Source organism: Cavia porcellus, unplaced genomic scaffold (genome assembly GCF_034190915.1).
Source record: "Cavia porcellus strain 051 isolate PalLab524CR breed Dunkin Hartley unplaced genomic scaffold, mCavPor4.1 scaffold_13, whole genome shotgun sequence".
Taxonomy (NCBI): domain Eukaryota; kingdom Metazoa; phylum Chordata; class Mammalia; order Rodentia; family Caviidae; genus Cavia; species Cavia porcellus.
The window spans coordinates 7,969,044-7,991,351 of record NW_026947496.1 but is presented as its reverse complement, the minus strand read 5'-3'; the positions used below and the strand labels follow the sequence as shown (position 1 = coordinate 7,991,351).

At 41.1% G+C, this 22,308-nt stretch overlaps 1 protein-coding gene across 2 annotated transcripts in view; it reads left to right on the top strand.

The window, feature by feature from the left end:
* The window catches only part of Gmds (GDP-mannose 4,6-dehydratase), a 515,013-nt gene that overhangs the window by 108,078 nt on the left and 384,627 nt on the right, over positions 1 to 22,308 (top strand). For both annotated transcript variants that reach the window (XM_063259789.1, XM_013145063.2), the window contains exons 2-4: positions 6,656 to 6,700; positions 12,865 to 12,952; positions 14,864 to 14,973. In XM_063259789.1, coding sequence (XP_063115859.1) covers positions 6,656 to 6,700; positions 12,865 to 12,952; positions 14,864 to 14,973 — 243 coding nt within the window. The remainder of the gene's footprint in view (positions 1 to 6,655; positions 6,701 to 12,864; positions 12,953 to 14,863; positions 14,974 to 22,308) is intronic.

Genomic DNA, 22,308 nt, shown 5'->3' with positions numbered 1-22,308 from the left:
GTCTTCTGGACCTAGGACAGTTTACTCCTTTGCAAAAGGGAGGCAATAAAGTGTCCATTTTATAAGATTTTGGTGAAAGTGGATGGATGTGGAACATGTATGAGATGGATGTGCTCATCGACTGGCCTGTTAGCATTTGGCGTGATTGGAAGCCACAGTGGATTTCTGGTCCCCCCCCTCCCCCCGCCCCGCCCCGCCCTGCCCCGAGGGATTACAAACACCAGCAGTAGCAGAATGAGAGAAGGGGACAGAAAAAAACGGGGTTCAAACTAAAGGAGTTTATGTTGTTTAAAAGAATCCAGGGAATGCAGTATTTCTTGGGCATAGCTTTTCATTCTTGTGGAGATGAGCAAGTGGACTGACCCATGTATATCTACACGCTGTGTGCTGCCTAGTGCCCATGTGTATCTGGCCTCTGAGACTTCAGACATTTCTACAGCTGTATGTGTTCAGTTAGCTGTGTGTAGACTGCCTTTTTCTTGCTCATTTAAATAAAAATTTTGCTTCTATAGTATGGCAATAACTGCTTCATTTTTGCTGGTTTTGTAGTCTTTACTGCCATTTTCATTTTACCACTTGCCAAAATTAAAGTTATTTTAGTATATTGGAATTATTGTTATTACAAATGTTGGGTTGTGCAAATATATCTGGAGTTCATATTTTGGTATTTGCTTTCTTCCTGGATTATTAAATTAAGCATTTACAATAATCATTTGCAGTTGGCAGGACCATGTATTTCAAACTATGGTATTTACAGGAGCTGGATCCCTGGAAATCTAACCCATTTTACATATCAGTTTTTAAGTGGATTTCATGAGAGATGAAAATTAGGTAATTTTATACACTTTCTACTTACTACTTATAAACCAGTTGGCAAAATGCTGCCTACTAAAAGAATGGGCAAAGCATTTAAAGGTAATAATTCCCAGCAAAAGTACTATACAAGATCACAAACACAACAAACCCTGAAGTCTTATACTACTCAGTAATTGAAAGGAAGAGATCCCAGGATACCATTGACCGTGCGCTTGCAAGGCAGGCATTTATGCTGCCGACCCCAGCTCCCACGATACCATTTTTAACCTATCAGATTGAGAAAATATTTTAAAATGAATCTTTTCTTACTTTTTTAATGCGCAAGTCTTCCCTTGTTTGTTTTAGCTGGCCTGGCATGACACTGATATTCTGACATGTTGAAATTGACGCGTTTTGAGGGAGTGCTGGATCCTGGCAGAGCAGGATGCAGGAGGACAGGGATGTCTGGCCCCCTTACGAAGCCTGCATGGCAATCTCACACTCTGGGAGGCGTGGTGTTGACGGCAGAGCTGTCCTCTCTCCCCTTTGCATGCGTGTGGCACCTGTATAGCTCTTGGGCCAGGACCTTTCCCTGGCCTGGAGGGGAAGGGTGGATAAACAGAGAATCTTCCTGCAGGGCGGGGTCAGGCCTTTATTGTGCAGAATGGTGATCCTCACCCTAGCACAGTTGCTGGATTGCTGAGTTCCTCTCTACCTAGAGTGTTTTGGTGACAGCAGCCTTGATGGGGAAATAATATTCAGCTTTCAAGACAATATGAGATGGAAGTATGTTTTACACACTACTGATGGTGTCCGCATTTTTTCTACCATTCAGTTAATCACCACTGCACTTATCACTATTGAATATTTGCCATGTTCTTGTTCTTTACTCTCTGAATGCAGTCAGTTTCTTATTTGAGTCTCAGCAGTTACTGTTTCAGTCTCTTCGTTTTGGGGCTTTGTTAAGTAATTTTTAGTGTAAAATTCCAAGGTCTGGGAGTTCAGAGATCTGTTTCTCACGTGTGTGTGGGAGCACGCGCGCTTGCGCACAGGCGTAACGTGCATGTGCAAGTTCTGCTACTTCTTCAGTGTGTGACTGTACACTAAACACTTAACTATTTTGAATCTCAATTTCCTGATCTGTAAAACGAGAGAGTCAGATTAACGAATCCCTATGGTCTTTTGAATTCTGTGAGTCTGACAGACATTTTATCCGGTGATTTGTTACAAACATGACCTAGGTGTAAATACATTTTGAATATACTCTGCCCCTGGATGGTTCACATGTGAATAGTTAAATCATTTAAAGCAGTGCTGGTGAACATTCTGGAGCTTTCTGTGTTGCAAACAGCCACCTGCAGGCATGTGTGCCATAGGTTTGCCTTCACTGCTTTAAAGGTTTTATTTTGAATCAAAACAGCGTTAGTCTTTAGTCATTAAAGGGTATAATTTACTTAGTGGGAACACAAAGTGGCTACTACAATAGAATGAAACATCGTGGAAGGCCTATACAAAGGACACTTCCTTATTTGTAGAAGGGTTATTCTTTTTTCTGATGCTTGAGGTAATGTAAATAGATTTATTTCATTTGTGGCATGGATTCTCTAGCCCAGTACTACTTACTTACCATCTCATTCTGTTCAAAGAAGCTACAGACTGGTACCTGAACATCGATTATGCAGGATGTAGCTTCCTAATTTAGCACACAACTTAAAGGGGCCAGTCTCTCGTGTGGCATAAAAGAGCAGTCACTTTTCATTTGTCATTGTGGACTGCAAATGCACCCAGGTTGTGGAGATAAAGAACATCAAGCTTCTCTTGCTTAAGAACTTGGCTGTAGGACTGTGCCCTGGTACATGTGTTTGGGCTTGGTGGCTATGAGGGCCCAGCAAATGCTTTTTCCCGCCATATCTGGGCATTAGGAGAAGGGGAAGCTTTTCTGTGTTTTCTTCAACTTTTTATAGATGTAGTCTTTTGTGGTTTCAATATAGTAGTCAAAATCTGACTGTTAAATTCTAGAGTTTTGTTTTTTTATCTAACTTGCAGTGGGGTATTTCTGAGTACTTCATGAAAAGTGACCCCTCTCCCCAAAGCATAAGATAAGCATCAGGCACAAGAAAGCCAGGCTCTTTTGGACTCTGGGCAGGGCCACATCCTTCCAGCATGTGTCTACACCAAGGCAAGTCCACCTCACACATCACTGTACCTCCTGGGAGTATAGGCACTCAGACCAGGACCTGGGAAATTTCAGGCTCACTATCCTTGCTCCCTCCTCTCAGCTCTGGAGTGTTCTCAAATTACATGACTTCTCTGGGCTTGGGTCAGTTGATTAAAACTGGAAGCACTGTTTAATCCATAAAACACCCTGTAATGGAAAATGACTGAATCCACTTGGTTTGAAAATGAATCCTTTATGGTCTTTTATTATTTTTTTTGGGGGGGGGGTGACATGTTTTGGTAGCTGTTAGGTAGAAGAGGATGAGGAAGGAGATTATTTCCTACTTCAAAATCATGAAAGATTTGGATTCTAGTTCTGGTCTCTTCTGTAACTATGTGGTATGATTTTCCGCAAGTTGGCTAACCGCCTATGCTTCAGTTACCTGAGACGTCAAGTTGCTGCTTCCCTTCCTCACTGAGTTCTTTAGAGAATAAGACAGAATATTTCTGTTTTGAAAGTATTAAAGCCGTGGTGATTGCCTCAAACAGTGTAGCTTTAATATGAAATAGATACCCTTATTAGCTATGTGCAAAGTTAAGTTTAAAGGGGTCACAGTTGGTGTACTGCCTCCACTATTAAGTTTTCTGTAGCAAACTTTGGGCCTAGGCTGCAATTTATATCACGTTGATTGCATTCATACTGAGCAAGTTGGAGATTTAAGTCTGTCTGTTCCTTGGTTTCCGAGGAGTCCAGCATAGTGCTTGGTGTTCTCTGCAGGCTTTGGCTGGTATGACGTTTCAGTCGTCAGTCTGATTGGGGCACTCTCTATCAGCCTGCACTTCAAGGGGAGGCGGAAACAACCATCCTGCTGGTTTGGCAGACATCTGCCTTCTCAGATACCATGTCTCCTCGAGGGTCCCCCAGGGGAGGCCAGCTGGACTCCCTGGGCCAGAGACCAGGAGCCCTTGCTCGGCTCGTTTCCCACTCATTGTGCAGGCTGGGCCCTATCGCTGGACAGGCCTGGCAAGGAAGCGAGGAGGAAGCCGGTGCCACCGCTGGTTCAGAATGTTCCAGTGTGGTTGGAAAGTTTGAGAAGTGGCCTGGGTGAGAAGAACAAGACCTCATTGACAGAGTTCAGTGCTGGTCAGGTCTGGTTCACATCAGCTTTCTAAATAATCACAGATCTCCCCACCCCAGGGATCTCCAGCACAGTCACCTCTGCTGTCTCTCTCTCTCTCTTTTTTTTTGGTAACTATGGAGGAACACAAAGCATTTCCCGTTTTTATTTCAAGAGAATTCTAAAACATGGAAAGTGTCATGGTATTGCTTCAAAACAACACAAAAGCGCTAACTTCATATTTACCAGGGCTTCCCAACTTATTTTTGAGTTAGAATTCTTACTGCAAATATTTTTCTACTGAACTGTTTGCTCATTGATATAGAGGACTACTGATTATTTGAACATTTGAGATGGTCCTGAAGACTAACTTGGCTTGATCTGAGTTAGCATAGTGAGTATAGAAGATTCATGCACGGTGAGAGGTTGGCGTGAAAAGGCCAAAAGCTTTTTCTTCTCCATATGAGTCTGTGAACCAGAATATTTATGTCAAGGAGTCAGAAGAAAATCTGCTGGAGATTTTAATGGACCACAAAATGTGTCCCTTGCTTGCCCTGCTTTGTCATTTGGCCTGATTTTATGCAGGACCTCTGCATTAGTATTGCAAGTGATTGCTTGGCAGTCTTGTCACTTTCAGGACCTATAGGGGTCTCTATTTGCAGCTTTAGGTCAAGTTATAGTAAAGCTTACTTCCTCTCTGTTTTCCCTGGAATATCTGGTTGGAATTGAAACTCAAAGGGCTCTTTTCGGTTTTTTTGAAAGTAAATTAAGCCAAACACCCCCAACTACTTTTGAGAACGTACGTTTTTACAGTCATTAGTTTTATGTTCACGTGGGTGGCATAGATGAGACTCTACCAGAATCAAAAGCAGAAGAGCATGTACAGGATTTGCTGTAGTCAAGGGTTTATAAGAAGAGTAAGACAATACAGAACACATAATTTACAGTATTATTTTATAATAGTAACCTAAGAATTAAATACAAGAAGTGGAGGAAATCTGTCCACGCACTAAGACCCAAAGAATCCAGCTGAGAGCCTTGATCCCTTAGCAATGTCCTGCATAAGTCCAGCTGATGAAGGCCCAGGGCCATGACAATGACCTGTGCAAGTCTGTCCCTTGGATCTGCACTGGGAAGACCCAAAGGCTATTGGTGGAAGGTAGAAAGTCTATGCCAGCGGGGTGAAGGATCTATGCCAGTAGGCCTAGGGATGTTCAAAATAAGGATCAGGGCTCCTTTGAAAAGTATCCCGCCACCCTCAGTGACAGTGAGATCCTAAGCTTCTCTGATGATGGGAATAGCTGGGTATATACTGACAAGCTTCTCCTGGAGATTAAATAGCACATACCTTCCCTTCTGAGTCAGAAAGTGATGCTCAAAGTCAGGACCAGAGCTCCCCTAAAGTGAATGGCAGCCATTCTCAGCGACAAGGTCTCAAGTTTCTCTTAAGGTAACAGCCGAGTTCATATCAGGGAGCAAGCATGACAAACTCGTCTAGGAGAACCAATGGCTCCAAACAATAACAACACTTAGAAGAACCTACAATGCTGCTCTTCCTCTCTAGGTCTCCTTTTATGCTGGCGTCAGTCCTCAGGTGTGCCATCCACGCTCAGCACCACGTTGATTCAGTTCAGCTGGTGTTTTAAGTTGACCACCAGTTACCAATTCATACAGGATTCATTGTAAAATAGATGTCCGACTCATGTTCTGAGGAGGCTGGTGTATTTCTAGAAGGGTAATTCCTCAACTTATGACTTCTTAGTAACTTAATTAGCTATCTTAAAAATGGTGCACAGAATACTGTTTAACTAGAGAGTTTTGCTCAGATGTTTTATAAGCAGTTATTGCAAAGTAGTTGGGAATCTCAGTGTTTTGTCAGATGCTTTCATCTTCAGTTAGGAGTTAAGTACATGATTTAAGATTGATGCAAATGAAGTACTTGCTATTTAATAAAAATTATATCCTTATTTTTATTATAATTCACGTGATATCGATGTCCATGTAATGATACAGATGTGGTTGTGTTCCCATTCCTGAGTGTACACACATACATCTTAAAATATTTTAGCCCCTTCTCTGACTTTTTGGAGTCTTCAAGGTTAGCAGCACTTGGAAGGACCCCAGATAGGCTCAGTTTCAGTAATTCTAACTTCCTGTCCTCTCTGCCTGTTCTTCGCCTTGTTCTTCCCTGTCCCTAGCCACCCAGGTCTCATTACCTCCCAGAGATTCCTGTTTTACTCCCCGCTTGTTATATTCCAGTTGGATATTCCTGCACACCCAGGTGTTCTGCTCTATGTGCTTACCTCACACAACTCATAAGTGCATCCCAAGTACCCTCTTTTGCCTCCTGTTACTTTCCTGGGTTGCTGTATCTTCCTGTTTCTTCTGTAAAGCCCTCATGAATTGACAGTTGGAAAAATGCTCTGGGATGACACATGTTTGTCATCCTAGGTACTTTTATTTTGGTTGCCAGCGTCCTTAATTCTTTGTTCAAGTAACCTTTTACATGCTTTTCTCCAAAGTCTTAGTCTGGTCTGCATCAGCCACCATGAGTTTGACGCTTCCCGATTTTCCTTTTCTTCCAGGATGGTTCTTACTTGGCTGAGTTCCTGCTGGAGAAAGGCTATGAGGTGAGTAACTCAGTGGGATACTGGGCGGTGTGATTACCAGGACTGGTGGCCTCATGCTTCCTCTGCTGCGGTCCTCCTGTGTGTGTTTTCCATGGAAACTGATAACAAATCGGAATCTGGGGAAGGTTGTGCTGCTGGGCCTATGGTCTTGCCAGCTCATTGTGCTGTTTATCTGCTGGGGAGCCCTGGTGGCTCAGTCTCTCCACATGCCTCCCACTTTCTCTGTTAGATAAAGCAGCAGCCTGTGCAAGCCAAACTGCAACATTATGAGGGTTAATTTATGATGTAATGTGTTACATAAATAAGTTCCATTCTCAGCGAAGTCACTTAATTCGGAAACTGCATAGAGCAATAAAAACCAAGCTGATCTTTGGCAAGCTTGAATGAAAAATTTACACCTGGAGGTTTTTGCCTTCTAATGGGCAGCCATATATTTTATGGTAACTGAAACTTTTAGATTTGTTGCTGCTGTTGTCTTCATCCTCTTTTTTCTTTTTTCCTTCAACATTTTGTTCTTTCCTTAACAAGAAACAGTGGTTTTCATATTAAATTTGATGTAGTATAGTATGTACACTGTGCTCTTTTTTGGAACACTCCTCAGGTATGTGCATGTGTAACAATTTATGCCTTACAGAGAATAAAAACCTATACAATGGTCCATAGGCTCTAAGCTGTTTTGCCTGGTTATTTTTATTAGTAGCTTTGCCTTGTCTCTTTATTCTAGTTGTAGTGACAGTACATGAAAAACATGCAAATGGAAAAGCAACAGCAAGGGTTTTGGCATCTACACACTGGTGAGATCTGAAGAAATGAAAATTAATTTTCTTACCATAATTCAAAATTTTATCTGATAGTTTTGACTTTTAAACCTTCAAAATTTGTAGTACATGTATGTAGCACCTTTTGTACTCTTATCTAAAAGTTCTGCATCTTGCAATATCAAAGTAAGACAAATGTTATTTGGAAAGTACGTGTGTCCATGCATTGGTTGCTATAATTATTGAGGATATAAATGTACATTCTACAGAGAAGAGAGTTGAAGAGTAGATCATATGTAGTCGGTCCAAGTGAATGTTTTAGGAAAATATTCAGGCACACTAACCTTAATAAATAATAAAACGGATGGCAGAGGGGCATCTTCAGACTGCATTTCAGGTGTGGGACTGCAGAGATAGCCAGTTGCCAGTGGGGTGGTCGAGGCCTGAGTGAAGCAGAAGCCAGCTCAGCAGTGGTGGTTGAAGTTTTGGAGGGGGGCAGTGTGACAGCAGCAGCGCTCCAGCTGCATGGGTGTTGAGATTGTCTTTGACATGAACACGGGGGCTGAGACTGGAAAGAGGATGGTGGCAGCGGTGGCCCTGAGGATGGGCTTGACGCAGTGCTGTGATGACAAGTGGAGAGGATCGTTGTTGCCCAAGGTTCTCATGAGGGCTGGTGACTGATTTAACCACAAGGGTAACAAGGTGGCATAAGGTGGTATCAATCTGTGGGGCCGGCCTCATTGAGCTTTTTTGAGTCAGGTCTATCACAAGCCTCAGAAATGACTGGGAACAACATATTTTCAGGTAGCAAAGTGCAAGTTGGGATCAGATAAACACAGTGAAGAAGAGGTTTGCTGCTGGTGTTGAACTGTTTGTAGGAAGGAAGCAAGCGTGCTTTGGCTAGCTAGCAGTGGAGCAGCCAGCCAGCATTAGAATGGGAGGGAAGTGTGTGCTGTCTGGAGAAGCAGCGGCCCGCTGGAAGGCCCCGAGGCTGATGGGGCAGCAATGCTGGGTAGAATAAGCAAGAGCAAACTCTCTGCAGAATTTTCACAGCACAGTCAACCACTCCTTTGCTCCTTCTGTAGTTGAGAAGCAAACAGAATTTTAGATTCCGAAGGTTTGGAGCCTATTTAAATGTGGCCACTGAAATCTACTTATCTGTTCACATTTGAAATGAACTCTGTATCACAAACAAATAAAGTTACCTCTTGGTATCTTCAGTGGACCAGTTCCAACACATCCCCCAATAACACATTTCCATATGACCTACATGTGTCTCCAGTTATATACAATAAATAAGACTGTGTATATGCCATATAAATAGATATTTTGATTATGGAATAATAGTAAGAAAAAGTCTGTATATTCAGCACAGATGCAGTTAAAAATTTTTTTTTTTCAGTCTGAGATTGGTTGAACCCATGGATACAGTCTTGATATGGAAGGCTAAGTGTAGGTGGTTTATCCTTGGTCCAGTTCTCAGTGAGAAGAGACTCAAAATTGTTATTGTTATTGTTGCTTGTCTTGGATTTTACTCAGGATTAGACTTTAAGGAAAACATAAAGACAATATATACAACATTATTCATCCTTTATTATACCTGCAGATACCCTCTCACAATGAAGAGAATGAGTTATCAGGCTATATGGAAAATTACCCTGTAAATACTTCATGCACGTAATTCTGTGCTTTGCTGAAGTATGAAGGGCCATTCTTCTTTATACCTGGTTGACCAGCACAGAAAAAGGAGCTGAACCAGTAGTCCAACCCACCATGGAAAGGGAGGCCTGGGACTGCGGCACTAGATGGCCTGTGTCTTAGTCCTCCTCTGCAGCTGCCAGCTCTGTGGCTTTGAACAATTACTCACCTCCTCTACAACTTAGTGTCCTTGTTTGTAGATGGCGTGATGAGCACACCTGTCTTCTGAGGGGGTCATGAAGGTTAGGTGAGATGGTGCATGGAAAACACCCAAGCCAGGGGAGCCTGTGGAGCGTAAGGGGCTTAGTGCTGCAGGAGTGACAGAGAGACAGTGTCTGATAACAGCAAGCCAGTGGGCATGGACAGTGTAGAAGGCACCCTGGTCAAACCCACGAATTAGCATTACTAAGATGCCATTGTGTGCTCCTTCCCACTGTTAGGGAAAAAGGAAAATTGACCAAAGGGAACCTTTTTGTGGCATATTCTAGTTTCCTGTGCCTTCTTAGTACTGCCAGTAACAGAGAAGTGGCAGGCATATCACCAGCAAGGTACCTTTTTGTCCATTTATAGGGAAAAGCCAGAGAAACAAAGACTAAGTTGAATGCTTTAAGACTAGACATTTATCTAGATACATACAAGAAATTGGTTAAATAACTGAACAATGAAACAGCATGTTGGAATTTAAAATAAAGTATATGTCCATTGTGAATGTCCTTTCTAGGAAAGTACCCACAGCCACTTCCTTTGAGGTAGAGTAGAAAAGCAGAAAAACAGGGATGCAAGGATTGTTATCACTGAGAAGCTGTTTGACTGCTGCGTTCCTAGACTTACTTTCTTGATCTGTGAAAATCACTGAAATATTCTTTTTCTGGGACGTTGGTTATTTCAGAATCCTGTGTACCTTGATTTGAAAAAAGGCCTTGGTTTTTTTTAAAATTCTGTTTTGAAACTGTACTGAGTACCAGCAGGATTGACCAAATTTACCCTTTAAGACTACCGCTTACTGGCTGGGTGAGCTCAGGCAGCACTCTCAGCTACAGAGTAGGGTAAAAGTGTACTTGCTGGGAACACGGTGATGTACTAGCTGTAAGAACGTATGTTAGCTGTTGGTATTGATAGCCCCTGCAGCAGTGATGCTAAAACGGCTTGCTTTGGCATGCGTGCCATAGGTTCATCCCACTGACCCAGATAATCTATACTTTTCAAAAGATGGGTGGCATTAACCATCCTTGGGAGGCATTGTTGCTTCCAAAAACAATCTAGACTTTAAAGAATTTTTTTCTTGACTCCAATACGTAAACATTTCACTGTAATAATGCCTAATCTGAGTCTAGATTTTGAAGTCAAAACAACTTTGTTCAGACATGAAAAGAACCTGAAATTTTCCCCTTGATCACTTAGTTAACTGGCACCTGAAATTTGTTTGTCATAGCACCCACATCCATTTAAGATCTCAATTTTTCAGAATTATGTTTTGTTTGAAGTACTATAATTTAATAATGATTCTGATTAAGTTTATATAAAGTCATTTAGCTCATGTATCTTTTCAGTCTGGTTTCTAAACCGTCTCTTTTTCTCCTCAAATCCTTTTAAAAACAAAAAAAACTACCTGCATCCTTTCTGTAAAGAAAAAGCTGCTAATCTCAAATTCTTAACTAGATTACAGAGTTTGCACACATTTTGGCTTGTCTTGAAGTTTGCATTTTACCTGTCTCAGAAGCAGACAGACTCAGCTTTCATTAGTTCTTAGAATAATACTTGCTGTCACAGATTAAGCATTTGGCAGCTCTTTACTTCCCTGTATACGTATTCCAGAAGCTGGGAGGTTGGGGAAATTAAAGCACTTTTTTTTTCATTAGGAAAATTCTCTAAAAGTAGTGAATTTAAGTGTGATATTGAGATCCTGTGTTACTGATTGACTGTAACTTTTTGTAGTTATCTGCTAATTACACGGAATCCATTAAGATCATTAATATTTTTGTGATATCTTGAATGTTTTTATGACATACGTATTTTTTTTTTTTTTTTGGTTTGGGGCTGTTTAGAATGTGACTTCCAAAGAAGTCAGTGATTAATGGAAGATAATTTAAATAATAATGTTATTATTTTCATTTTTAGAACATAGAAATTCTTCTCTATAAAATAAAACAAAGCACTTGTATTTGAGAAATCTGTATTACAGAAATAGTTTTCATGGAAAACACCAGGTTTTTCTATGTATATAAATAGATATATGAAATTGCTTTTTATTAAAGAAAATTGATTAATTTTATAGAGCAGTTCAACCTTAAAACTGAAAAGTTGAAAAGTTAGATTGAAGCACAATAAATTTTAAGTTTAGCATTACCATTATTTTCTGCATTTCTAAATAAAGAAATGCCCATATATAGTCAAATCTCAATTTAATGTTTCCTAGATTTTAATATTTGCCTACTAAAATGCCAATGAAATTTACAGTGTTCCCTTCCTAAAATATTTTTATATTTACCAACTTGGGATTTGTTCTTTTGGAAAGTAGTGTTGATGAATGCTTTTCTCTTAGCTAAAGCAGCTAACCAACAGAGTTGCTAACTGTGGTTGTGCTGTAGCTTTTGCAGAAGTCAGTTCTCATGTATGCCGTATAAAATGATGATGACATTTCTTTCTGTTTAAAAGCAAGCCTTATGTGCTTATAATTTCCTTCTTGCATTTGGAATATTTGACTCATGCCAAGGATTAATTTTGGTCTGAATTAGACAGAAAATGATTGAGGTAAAATATAGAAGTATATTCAGCTGCAAATGAACCTACCCAACATTAGAAGGAACACTTCTAAAATAAGTACAAGATTAAAACTGCCACCAGTGGAACTGGAATGTGGGCAGCTGGTGTAAGCTGGTGTTGGCATTGGCAGCACAAAGGGAGCAATTTTGACACAACAATTTTGACACAAGAAGGAAGTGGGACCAGGTCTGGAATAATTTCTCTTATATATCAGACACAAATAGTCTTTTCTTCGGTATCAGACAGGTATGCATTTCTTTTCCAGCAATATTTTCCTTTCACACTAATTGTGACTAAGTCAAGATAAAAAGAAGTTTTTGAAATCCTATTTTTATTTGCTTTTGCTTTTTATGTCTTAAAACCAGTAATAAGTCAATCATGCCCGTCATCTGTGCAGTTCAGCTTCTGACTTTCCTGCACAGCTGCGTAGTAGCAACTGCTCTCTGATTGTATCTGTGGCTCTAGTGATACACATAATAATAGATGCAGTACGGGAGCCATGAGGACGCTGGCGATGTGGCGGCCCCTGCTCCGTGGGCAGCAGGCTGCGGAGCTGTATCACAGATGCAGCCTCACGTGTTCTGTCTTCAGTTTTACATCAAAGAGATATTTTTGTCAGCAGTAGGGCTGGAAGTGTGTGTTTGGGGAAGGAGACATTTGAATATCTACAGTGTAGTGTGAAGTCACATAATTATCTAGTTACTTTTGTTGAGATTGGCAGTGAAAACACAGGGAAAAGATGGAGGTGAGGTGCTAGAAGCTGGCTGGCAGTGACTGCAGAGAGAATAAGCAGTGGAGCTACTTCTAATGTTTAAAGGTAGTGTTTATAAGTAATGTTTTTGTTGTTTCATAAAGTCATACATTAGCAAAAGAACTTCTGAGATGTTTATTACCCCTCATTGTGCATTTATGATTAACTGTTGTCTTTCCACACTTAAAACTCAGGTGCATGGAATTGTTCGGAGATCCAGTTCATTTAATACAGGTCGAATTGAACATCTGTATAAGAATCCCCAGGCGCATATTGAAGGAAGTAAGTGATTTTGTTTTTCTAAAATCTCTTTCTGTAATTGTCTATGTTCGGATAGGGTGTTTTCAAATGTCATATTTCCTTACAGCCCATCAAGTCACATTTATTTACCTGTGAATTACTGCCTTGACTAGGCCTGTGTTTTATGAAAATCTTTGTTGTTTCTCACTGCGTGGGCCACAGTATCATCTCAGTATCTTAGGTAGCTTGGAGGAAACAAGGAAAGACAGGCCTTTGATCATCCTTGCCCAGGTGTCCTTGTCCCCCAAGTAAGAGCAGTTCCATATTGAAAGAAAACTTTCCTTTTTTACTTTTGGTCTGATTTACTCAAGTTAAATGGGCTTTCCACATTTAGTTAACTTTTTAAATTATTTGTGAAGACAAGTCCAAAACCCAATGGCAATCAAAACAGTATTTAAATTGTTTTGTAGCTCATTGACAGAATTTGCAGTCATTTGTTGTTTTTGCTAATCAGTTTGCCTGCGTATATCCATGTGATTACCACAGCATCCTTACAGTGTTTTTTCTCTGATTCTGCAGCAGTCGCTGGGCCTGTCAGGGAGACCATTTTGCATTTTGTTAGGGAATGGGGGCAGAGAGAGGCTGTGAATACCAGTTGTTTACCAGGAAGAGGGCATACTTGGACTAGGATGTGGGATTTGTGACTCCAAGGTCAGCCTGCATTACTTAGCCATGTTTTCTGGCCAGAGGGACAGTTAAGTCAGCTTGTAGACCAGAGGTGATTTTGCGTTTACCTGCAGGACCCTGACTATTTGAAGGTTCAGTAGTGTAAGTAGTGATATCAGGAAGGTGATCTAATTTTCCATAGGAAAGGCTGTCCACCCTAATGTCTATGTTTATAAGTGCATCTTTCCTTAAGATTATTACAGATTCAATATCCCTTATCCAAAATACTTGGGACCAGAAGTTGTTTGGACTTTGGATTTTTCAGATTTTGGAATATTTGTATATACATAATGAGATGGCTTGGGAATAGGACTCAAGACTGAATAGAAATTGCTCTTATTTCATATATATTTTATATATAACCCAGTGATGATTTTTACAATCTTTTAAATAATTTTGTGGATTTGAAACAGTTTCATTGTATGAAAATTTCCAGTTATAATATCATGTCATCAGTTACTTCCTATAAGTTTCAGGTTTTGGAGCATTTCAAATATTGAATTTTCAGAGCATTTCAAATATTGAATGTTCACTTGGTATTATTGTTGTACAAATTGCAGAACACTACTGCTATTGAATGTAGTTATAAATCAGCATTTTATAAAAGTAATGAAATGATCAAATTAGCAAATCATCTACCTGTACATCTTAAATTCTTACACTCGTGGTAGTCAGTGTGAGGAGTAGCTTGGACGTAGGCGGTGATGGGTTAGCTCTCTTTTAACCAGTAATGTTGCTATGTAAGGATATCATAGGCAGTTTAAAGATTGATTTCTATGATATACCTATAAATCACTGGAGAAAAGTACCTAAACACAAGTATCAAATATAGAGCCATCTTTACTATCACTTAGTGTGTGTTCCTGATTTCTTTTGAGGATAAGTACATTAGTCTTAAGCTTTGATTTGTCCGACTCCTTTGTAACACATCTTAAAGTTACTTTGAGCTCTGAGGAATGTTAATTGTAAAACATCTGTTATATTATGATTTTTAAGCAAGTTTGCGTTTACCACTATATACCCTTTATACACAGAGGGAACATTGTTAAATATCTTTCTACTCTGCAGGTTCTTTTGACAGTTACACTCTTTTCTAACCTTCCAATATAACATTCTCATTTTGACTTTTATTTTCAGGCTTTTATAATATGCATTTCAATTTTGATATTGTAAAAGATGGATTCTGTTGTTTTCTTCTATCTAATGGCTTGTTTCTGAATCTTACAGACATGAAGCTGCACTACGGTGATCTCACTGACAGTACCTGCCTTGTGAAGATCATCAATGAAGTGAAACCCACGGAGATCTACAACCTCGGAGCCCAGAGCCACGTCAAAGTAAGCTATTCTCCTCACCACGGTCTCCCTGGCTGTGTTCCCGCTGTACTCTGCATTTTACTTGTGTTTGCTGCTTTTCAGTTCCGTAACACAACCACTGGTCCCATCGTTAATATTAGTTTGGATAGTTACCCTAATGAATATCCAAATGTTGATTTTTTTTTAAAGATATGATCTCAGTTGTTGAATAGTGTAATAAAATGTTACTGTTAACATCAAAATAGCAGTTTTTGTCCATTTTGGGTTGTTCACTGTGGTCATGAGTCACAGTCAGATGTGCTTTTTGCCATTTAGAATCACTCTGTGAATGAAGTGTTTTGTTAAAATGTTGGAAGATGTAACTTACTAGGCTATTTTAATACTAATATTTAGTAGTGACTCTATGACAGGCTAGGAGAGTAATGTGTTTTGAGTCATAATAATATATTAAAATTAGCTGAACTCACTTGTTGTGAGTGGTAGCAACCCCTGGACAACGCCATCAGCGTCCTGCTTCTCCCTCCACGTGAGGCCCCACACGTGCCCGGGTTCCCTGCTGCTCTGCTCACCTCTTCTGATTGGTCTCTCTGGAATGAATTGCAGTAAACCTGAGGTGCTTCTCATGACCTGCTTGACTCAGATTTTTTGTGCCAGTGTCCTGCTGCTCCCGTGGGAGAGTGGAAGCAGAAGCCAGGGGTGATGTGAGTTCTGCTTAGATACTCACGGTGCTTCGTGGAGCTTAGAAATATAACTAAAATTTTTTTAAAAAGTTTGAAACTCTGCATGTTTTGCTGTTTAGTGAACAAAGATAGAGAAGTATTTACAGTGATTTCATATACCTTTGGATCCCTTATTCCACAGAACAGATCCAAGCTGAGTGTTTTCTGTGTCTCTGTTAAAGAAGAAATTGTAAACAGAAGTAAACGAAATATTCGATTGTAATTGTAATTGATAATGTTTTAAAAATTTAGCATTGATCTCTTAATACATTTCCTATTAATGTAGTGACTGCATAGTAGTCGTAAAGATACTTCTTACCTGCTTCTGCTCTAGTAAAGAAATACACCCATCTTTGTTTTGGTGCTGGGTGTTAGTAATCATACGCTAAACTACTGAGGTGTGCCCTCAGCCCTTTTCCTTTTTTCAGTCTGCGAGGATGTGTTACTACTAGGCTTAAAGTTTGGTCTGTAAAAAGGTTTCAGGGTCTCTAGGTTCTAGTAATTACTGTTTCCTACCTAATTCTTAATGTGTTTTCCCATTTTTGAAAAGGTATGTTATGCATACTGTGCTTGAGAGATTATTAATCCTCTTTACTACAGAGACAACAGTAACTCTTTGTCATTCCAGGAATGAAGACTTTATTTTTCCCCAACTGAGGCAGTTAGTTTATCTTTCACATTATTATTTATCTGGCTGCTCCTTGACCCTTCATAACTAGATGAGAGAGTGCTTTCAGACCATACAGTGTTTTGGAACTAGTGCTCAGTTACTCAATTTCCCTAAAATTAACAAGTTTCTTCTGTAATCAAAATAATTCATCACCTCTAAAAGCCATAAACCAGAATAGCAGGAAGATGCAGGAAGTTTTATAAAAGTTTATTTATAGAAAGCTTTCCCAGCTGGGTGTGGTGGTTCTCTACTGTAATCCCAGAAATCTGGAAAGCTGAAGGAGGAGGATCAAAAGTTTGAGCTCAGCCCAGGCAGTTTAGCAATTTAGCAAGACTCTGTCTCCTAAAAGAGGAGGGCTGGGAATAAAGTGAGTGTGAGGGTCCTGGGTTCAGTCTTCAGTGCGGGAGGGTAGGGGGAGAGAACAAGCCAGCCAGCCTTGCCTCTGTCATTTTAGTGTCAAATCAGTTGGTCCCTTTCTTTCTCCAAAATGCTTTTGTAGTTCAAAAAAATACGTTGTATTTTTCTTGGTTTCAGTGAATGTAATAGTGTTTGGTTATCTTTCTGGAGTGGTTATACTGTAAGCAACAGAAAAATGTAAGGAATTGAGGTGATTTCTTCTAAGTTGCTATATTTCTGACTTGTCTTTTTTTTTTTTTTTTTTTTTTTTTTCTGTTAGTACTTTGGCTGCTTTACCTGTAGGCCATTTAGTTGGCAGGAGTAGTCCTCAAGAATTTTGGTTGGTAAGGCTATTTAATCCTTGGGCAAGTACTTGTGAAGTGCCTAATAGCTGCAGATATCGTGCATGGTGTAGTGAAGGATAAGATGTGCAAAACCCTTGCATGCTAGGGAGGGTTCTGGTTGAAGACAGTCACTTGAGGTATGTGCCAGAGGCTAACATGGGGTGTGTAGCAGAGGCGAAAGAGAACTTCCGTCAGAGGGTGCTAGAACCGGTAGGCTCTGGCTCAGCTCTTTAAAGTATATGGTGAGCACTTACAAATAAGTGGGGAGTGCAGAGTTGAAATGGAAGTAATAAAGCCAAGAGTTAGAATGGAGAAAATGCAGGGTGTGCAGCACGATGAGCCCTGGGGTGATGGGTTGAGCAGAAACAAGATTGACAAGAAATGTAAGGTTGGGCAAGAGAGGACCCTGGGCTACCTCGCTGTGTCCTGGTGCCAGTGTTATATTCAGACGAGAGTATCAAAGGTCAGAGTTTTCTAGAGTTACAGTGGTGCTGGTGAAGCTGTAGGAAGCTGTCACATGATGGTGATGGTATTAGAAACTGAGGCAAGACTTCTGCCCTCGCAATGTGCTCATCAGAGGAAAGAAAGCCTTAGTGCTCAGGGGACCAGGCATTGCTCCGGAAACCATTGCATGGTGTTCTACTTGAACATTTAGATGATGTGGATCATGAGATAGTTTAAAATATGTTGGGAGTTTTGCATGAGAGTTGAGGTGCAAAGGTGACGCCTCCTTGAGGTATTGCCTGGAGAGAGTCAGGAGCCTGAAGACCGAACCTTGGGAACATGCCTGTATTTGGACGATGAGGAGAGGAAGACTAAGCTTCGTAGAAGGAAGGAGGAGATGAGAAGCACGAGAATGAGAGGATTCTAGGGGAGAAAAGATCAGGAAGAGGTCATGGGGTTTGGCAGTGAGGCTAGAGTTGACTTGCGATTTTTATTTTTTATTTTTTTGGTACTAGGAATTGAAGCCAGGACCTTTTGCTTGCCAGGCAAGCTCTTATGATGCCGAGCTATGTACCCAGCCCCAACTGGTGATTTTTAAACAGGGCATTTTAGTAGTGGGGTGGAAAGGAGTTAGCCAGAGCACAAGGATTTAGAAGTGAGTAGAGAGAGGAACAGAAGTTGAGTGGATTGTTTTCTAGATGTTTCCTGGTGGCCTGATAGACTCCGACAGATTAAGCTTTCATCAGTACTCCCTGCAGGTTTCCAGGCCCTGCTGAGGCATTGATCCTTTGGGTCCAGAGTGAGACCTGTATTAGTTAGGTCTGAGAACTTCCATTTCTAGGACGTGTCCAGATGAGGCTGACCCTGGTCATGGGCCCCACTTGAGAACAGAGTTGCTCTTGTGTCTCATGTTTTTCCATTTGTCCATGTAGAGTATATGCCTTCAATGTATTCCTTTTAGACTTTCTTCCTCCAATGTATCATCTGTTGAGTTTATTGTAAAGTAGTTCTGTTACTCATCAATTAATGACTCTATGAGCTTTTATAGCCCAAAATTGTATCTGCAGTCAGGAATGGTGAGAATGGAAAGTGTCTGAAGAGAAACTGATATACCTTTATACCAAAGTTCCTCCCATTCAGAAATTTCTTTTTTTCAGGCAATTTATAGTCTGCGAGACTAAATACTTCTCATTTACTCATAATATTTTAGAGAAATAGTGTGAATACAAGCCAAGGTTGGCATGCTTTTTGAAATTCCACGTTTTGTACTTCTTTTTATTTTGTGATTTAAAGACAGCTTGACTCATAGGCATGTGGAAGGGATGGAATAAAGCCTCTGGGGTGCTGACTGCTCACAGCTTGGGGGTGCTGTTCTGACCCTTGACTAGTCCAGGCTCTGAATTTGGGCTTCCAGTTGTCTTTCTGTTTTCCTGATAGCTTTTTAGAGAATCAGACTGGAAAGGACATATTTTATTCCTTATAATTAATATCTCTCTGTTAGTAACTGTCATATTTATTGTATTCACAGACAACATTTTTAATAATGAAAGTATTCTTTCTGATGATGAAATGCTTGCAACATGATTAATTAAAAGAAATGTCTTATTGTTTGGTGTTCTTTTGAAGGACGTTTCTAATATTAGCTCATTTTGTACTTAATTTCAAATCCGTGACTTCTAGACTGGGCATTGTTTGTGTTGGCTTCTCTTTGTGTGGAGTAAAGTCTTCTATCACTCTCACTTCCAGTTAATTTGATGTGGGCTATGGTATGCTAAAAGTAAGGAAAATAAAATAATAGGAAGTTGGTCTGGTTTCCTGTAGGAAACCAGTGAAGATGAAATTGGGTCTTGGAATAAACCCACAGTAGTCTGGGAAATACTGACTGAAGACATTTTTCTGAATCATAGACAGAAAAATTATGACTCACGAAGTAGGTCACTGAGAGGCTGACTTGATCCTCTGTGGGAGAAAGTGAGAGATGACTGGAGTGTGCTCGTTATTATTAAGAGCAATTAAACCTTGCATGATGGCATCTTCCATGTAGGAACAAATTACCCTGGGAAGTTCTGGCCATTTTGGGGGAGAAAATCCTTTAGGAACCTGCTTTTTTTTTTTTTTTAAGCTACTGGTTTTTTCCCCTAAAAATAGTAAATAACACAGTGTCCCTTATCTGTTTAACCTTCATTTCTGTACTGTTTTTGGATTTGCTCACAGCCATGGTTATGGATAAAATCTTTCCACTGTCAGCCTTGTCCAGTATAATCCACATTTTTCTTATGATGTGGTGGAGCTCCTTTGATTTTTTTTTTTTCCTCAGAAACAAAAAGTATGCATTAGCGGACTATGAACTAGTAGAATTGTGAAGAACTTTAGAAATTATTTTCATTTTTACAAGTCAGTCACCTGCTCAAAGTCAGCTGAACTAATCTAGGATTTGTAGAAGGCCTTTATAGCTTACATTTTACTTAAAAACCAATCAGGAAAATGATTATCCCTGTTGGTGACAATTCTGATAGAAAATAGACCTTACCTCAAGTGCTGTCTTCCCAACATATGTAAATTTCTTCTTGAGCTTGTTTCCCTTCAATCCTCTAGTGGAGAAGGAAGTCGAAGTCAGTGTCTCTTCTTAAGTTAAGAAAGATCCTTGAATCCTTCTTAGTGTCAGTGGCCACCGTCTTATCTTTCTTTAGCATTGTCGCACTCAGCTGACTGACTCCGTACCTCTCACTCCTTTCCTGCACCTGTATTGTAGTGCTTTTCCTTTCAGGTCTTTGTGAGTTCCATGTTACTTTTGTTCCATGACAGCCAGGAGGCCTGAGCGCTGGGCACATGAGTGGCGCTGGCTGGGTGGCCAGGAACTGATTCCCAGTTTGTGGACCCACCTAGCAGGGTGAGCTGCGGGAGCCTGGGGAGGAGCCCAAGGGCCCTGCACAGGTAACCTCAGACTTGGGACGATGCTCATGCTGCAGAGCCAATTGTGGGCCCAGGCCTGGCATAGTACCGGCACCAAGTTCACGTCAGGGAGGGTGAGTTGGAAGAGCCCAGCCAGAAATGAAGCTGGGAATACAAACAGGCATGGGAATTAGGCTGGTGGGTCCTGGGAAAGGGCCTGAGTAATTTAATTGCCCCAGTTAAAGAACTGTCATCTACAGTGGCTTTTTTTCCTGAAGGTTCTGAGTTGATGTTTATAGCTTGATAGCTAACCCCATATTCATCCACAGGAAGCTGAAAACTCTTGGGGGCTTGTGTTGGGGGGTGGGGACCAGGGACTAAATGCAGTGGGAGAATTGCATTGTGGTGGGGAAGGGCAGGTGTCTTGGGCTGAACATCTGGTTAGTGCCTGACTGACCCAATTACAGAACAAAATAAAACTGCAACAGTGTAGCTCTTTACTGTGTAATTATAGCAGGGGTAAGGGGCGGCCTATTAAAAACCTAGCACAAACAGCAGAGAGGGACTGTACTCTCCAGTTCTTACTCACTCATTTGTTTGTTTTGGACTCTGGGGATCCTGGCAGGGAGGTAAGAGCCAACAGGAAAGTGAGGAATAGGTCGGGAACATAGCTGTTGCTGTTACAAGGAACATTCTTAAACACGGGTCAGAGCCTGGCCTCTGATGGCTCGCATGGTTGCACGGTACAGTTCACTTTGTCACTTCATGTGACCATGGCCATCTCCCTCTGAACAGTGGGGCTGCCTTTTAGCAGGCACTGTGCCTGCAGATGTGAGTCAGGGTAGGCATCAGTGACTGTCAGGGTACGGAAGGCAGAAGTGCTCTCATGAATACAGGCGCAGCTCTCAGGTCAGGGTTACCCATTGAGAATTTCGGGGTATGCTCTAAAACCTCACATCTGGGATTTTCTCTCCATCTCCACTCCTGGACCGAGCTTTGGGGTTTTCCTGGCTTTCAAATCCTAGTCGTATCACCAGAACTTTGGTAAGGCACTCAGCCTTTCTGAGCCAAAGTTTTCTCATGGATTGAGCAAGCTCAGGTTTGAGTCCCTGCAACATGCTCTGGGCAGTGGTCCTGTGGGCTTGGACTTGGTCATGACACTAGATGTCCACCTGCCTCATTCTGCAGTCAGTGCCCAACAGTTTTACTCTGATATCAGCTGCTCAGTGAGGTTCTCCTGAGAATTTGTAGTAATTGTCTCCTTTCTGAGGGAGTAGGCCAGCAATGAATACAGTAAGCCAGCAAAGAACACAGGATTCAAGTGGGAAGAAATGTGGATTGGCTGTCCATCCCCGCAGTCCCAGTGTCCACAGTTTTGGCTAGCATGAGGCACATTACCCGGAGAATGGGTGGGCTGGGCTGGGCATCGCAGCTGCTGCTTTGCTTTAGCTGACATGCGAGATGCCAGGCCTGAACGCTTTCCTCGGGCAGATGCCTGTGGTTCCTGCCACTGAGCTGTGTACTTGTGTGCCATGTATCCACTGGGGAGCTGTTGCTTTGGGTCCTTTTTATTACCTGACCCTTAGAATTTGAGGTGGCAGAATTCTTAGCCGTGAGCTGGCACAGGCCCTTATTTTATAAGTGCCTGCACAGGGTTGCCTGTTGACAGGCAGCCAAACTCTTGTCAAGACTAGAACCCAGGACTGATTACCACTCAGTATGTTTGTCATGCTCCTAAGCTGGGAAGTCTGAAGAGGGGGCTGCGGGGGGTTTGCATTAAATGGTGAGAGGTGAGAGAAATTTACCTCTCTTGACATTTCCATCGTTTACTATACTGAAATGAAGTTCAGTGCAGTCGATTTGAGTTAAAAACATTTTTTTCCCTTGCTAG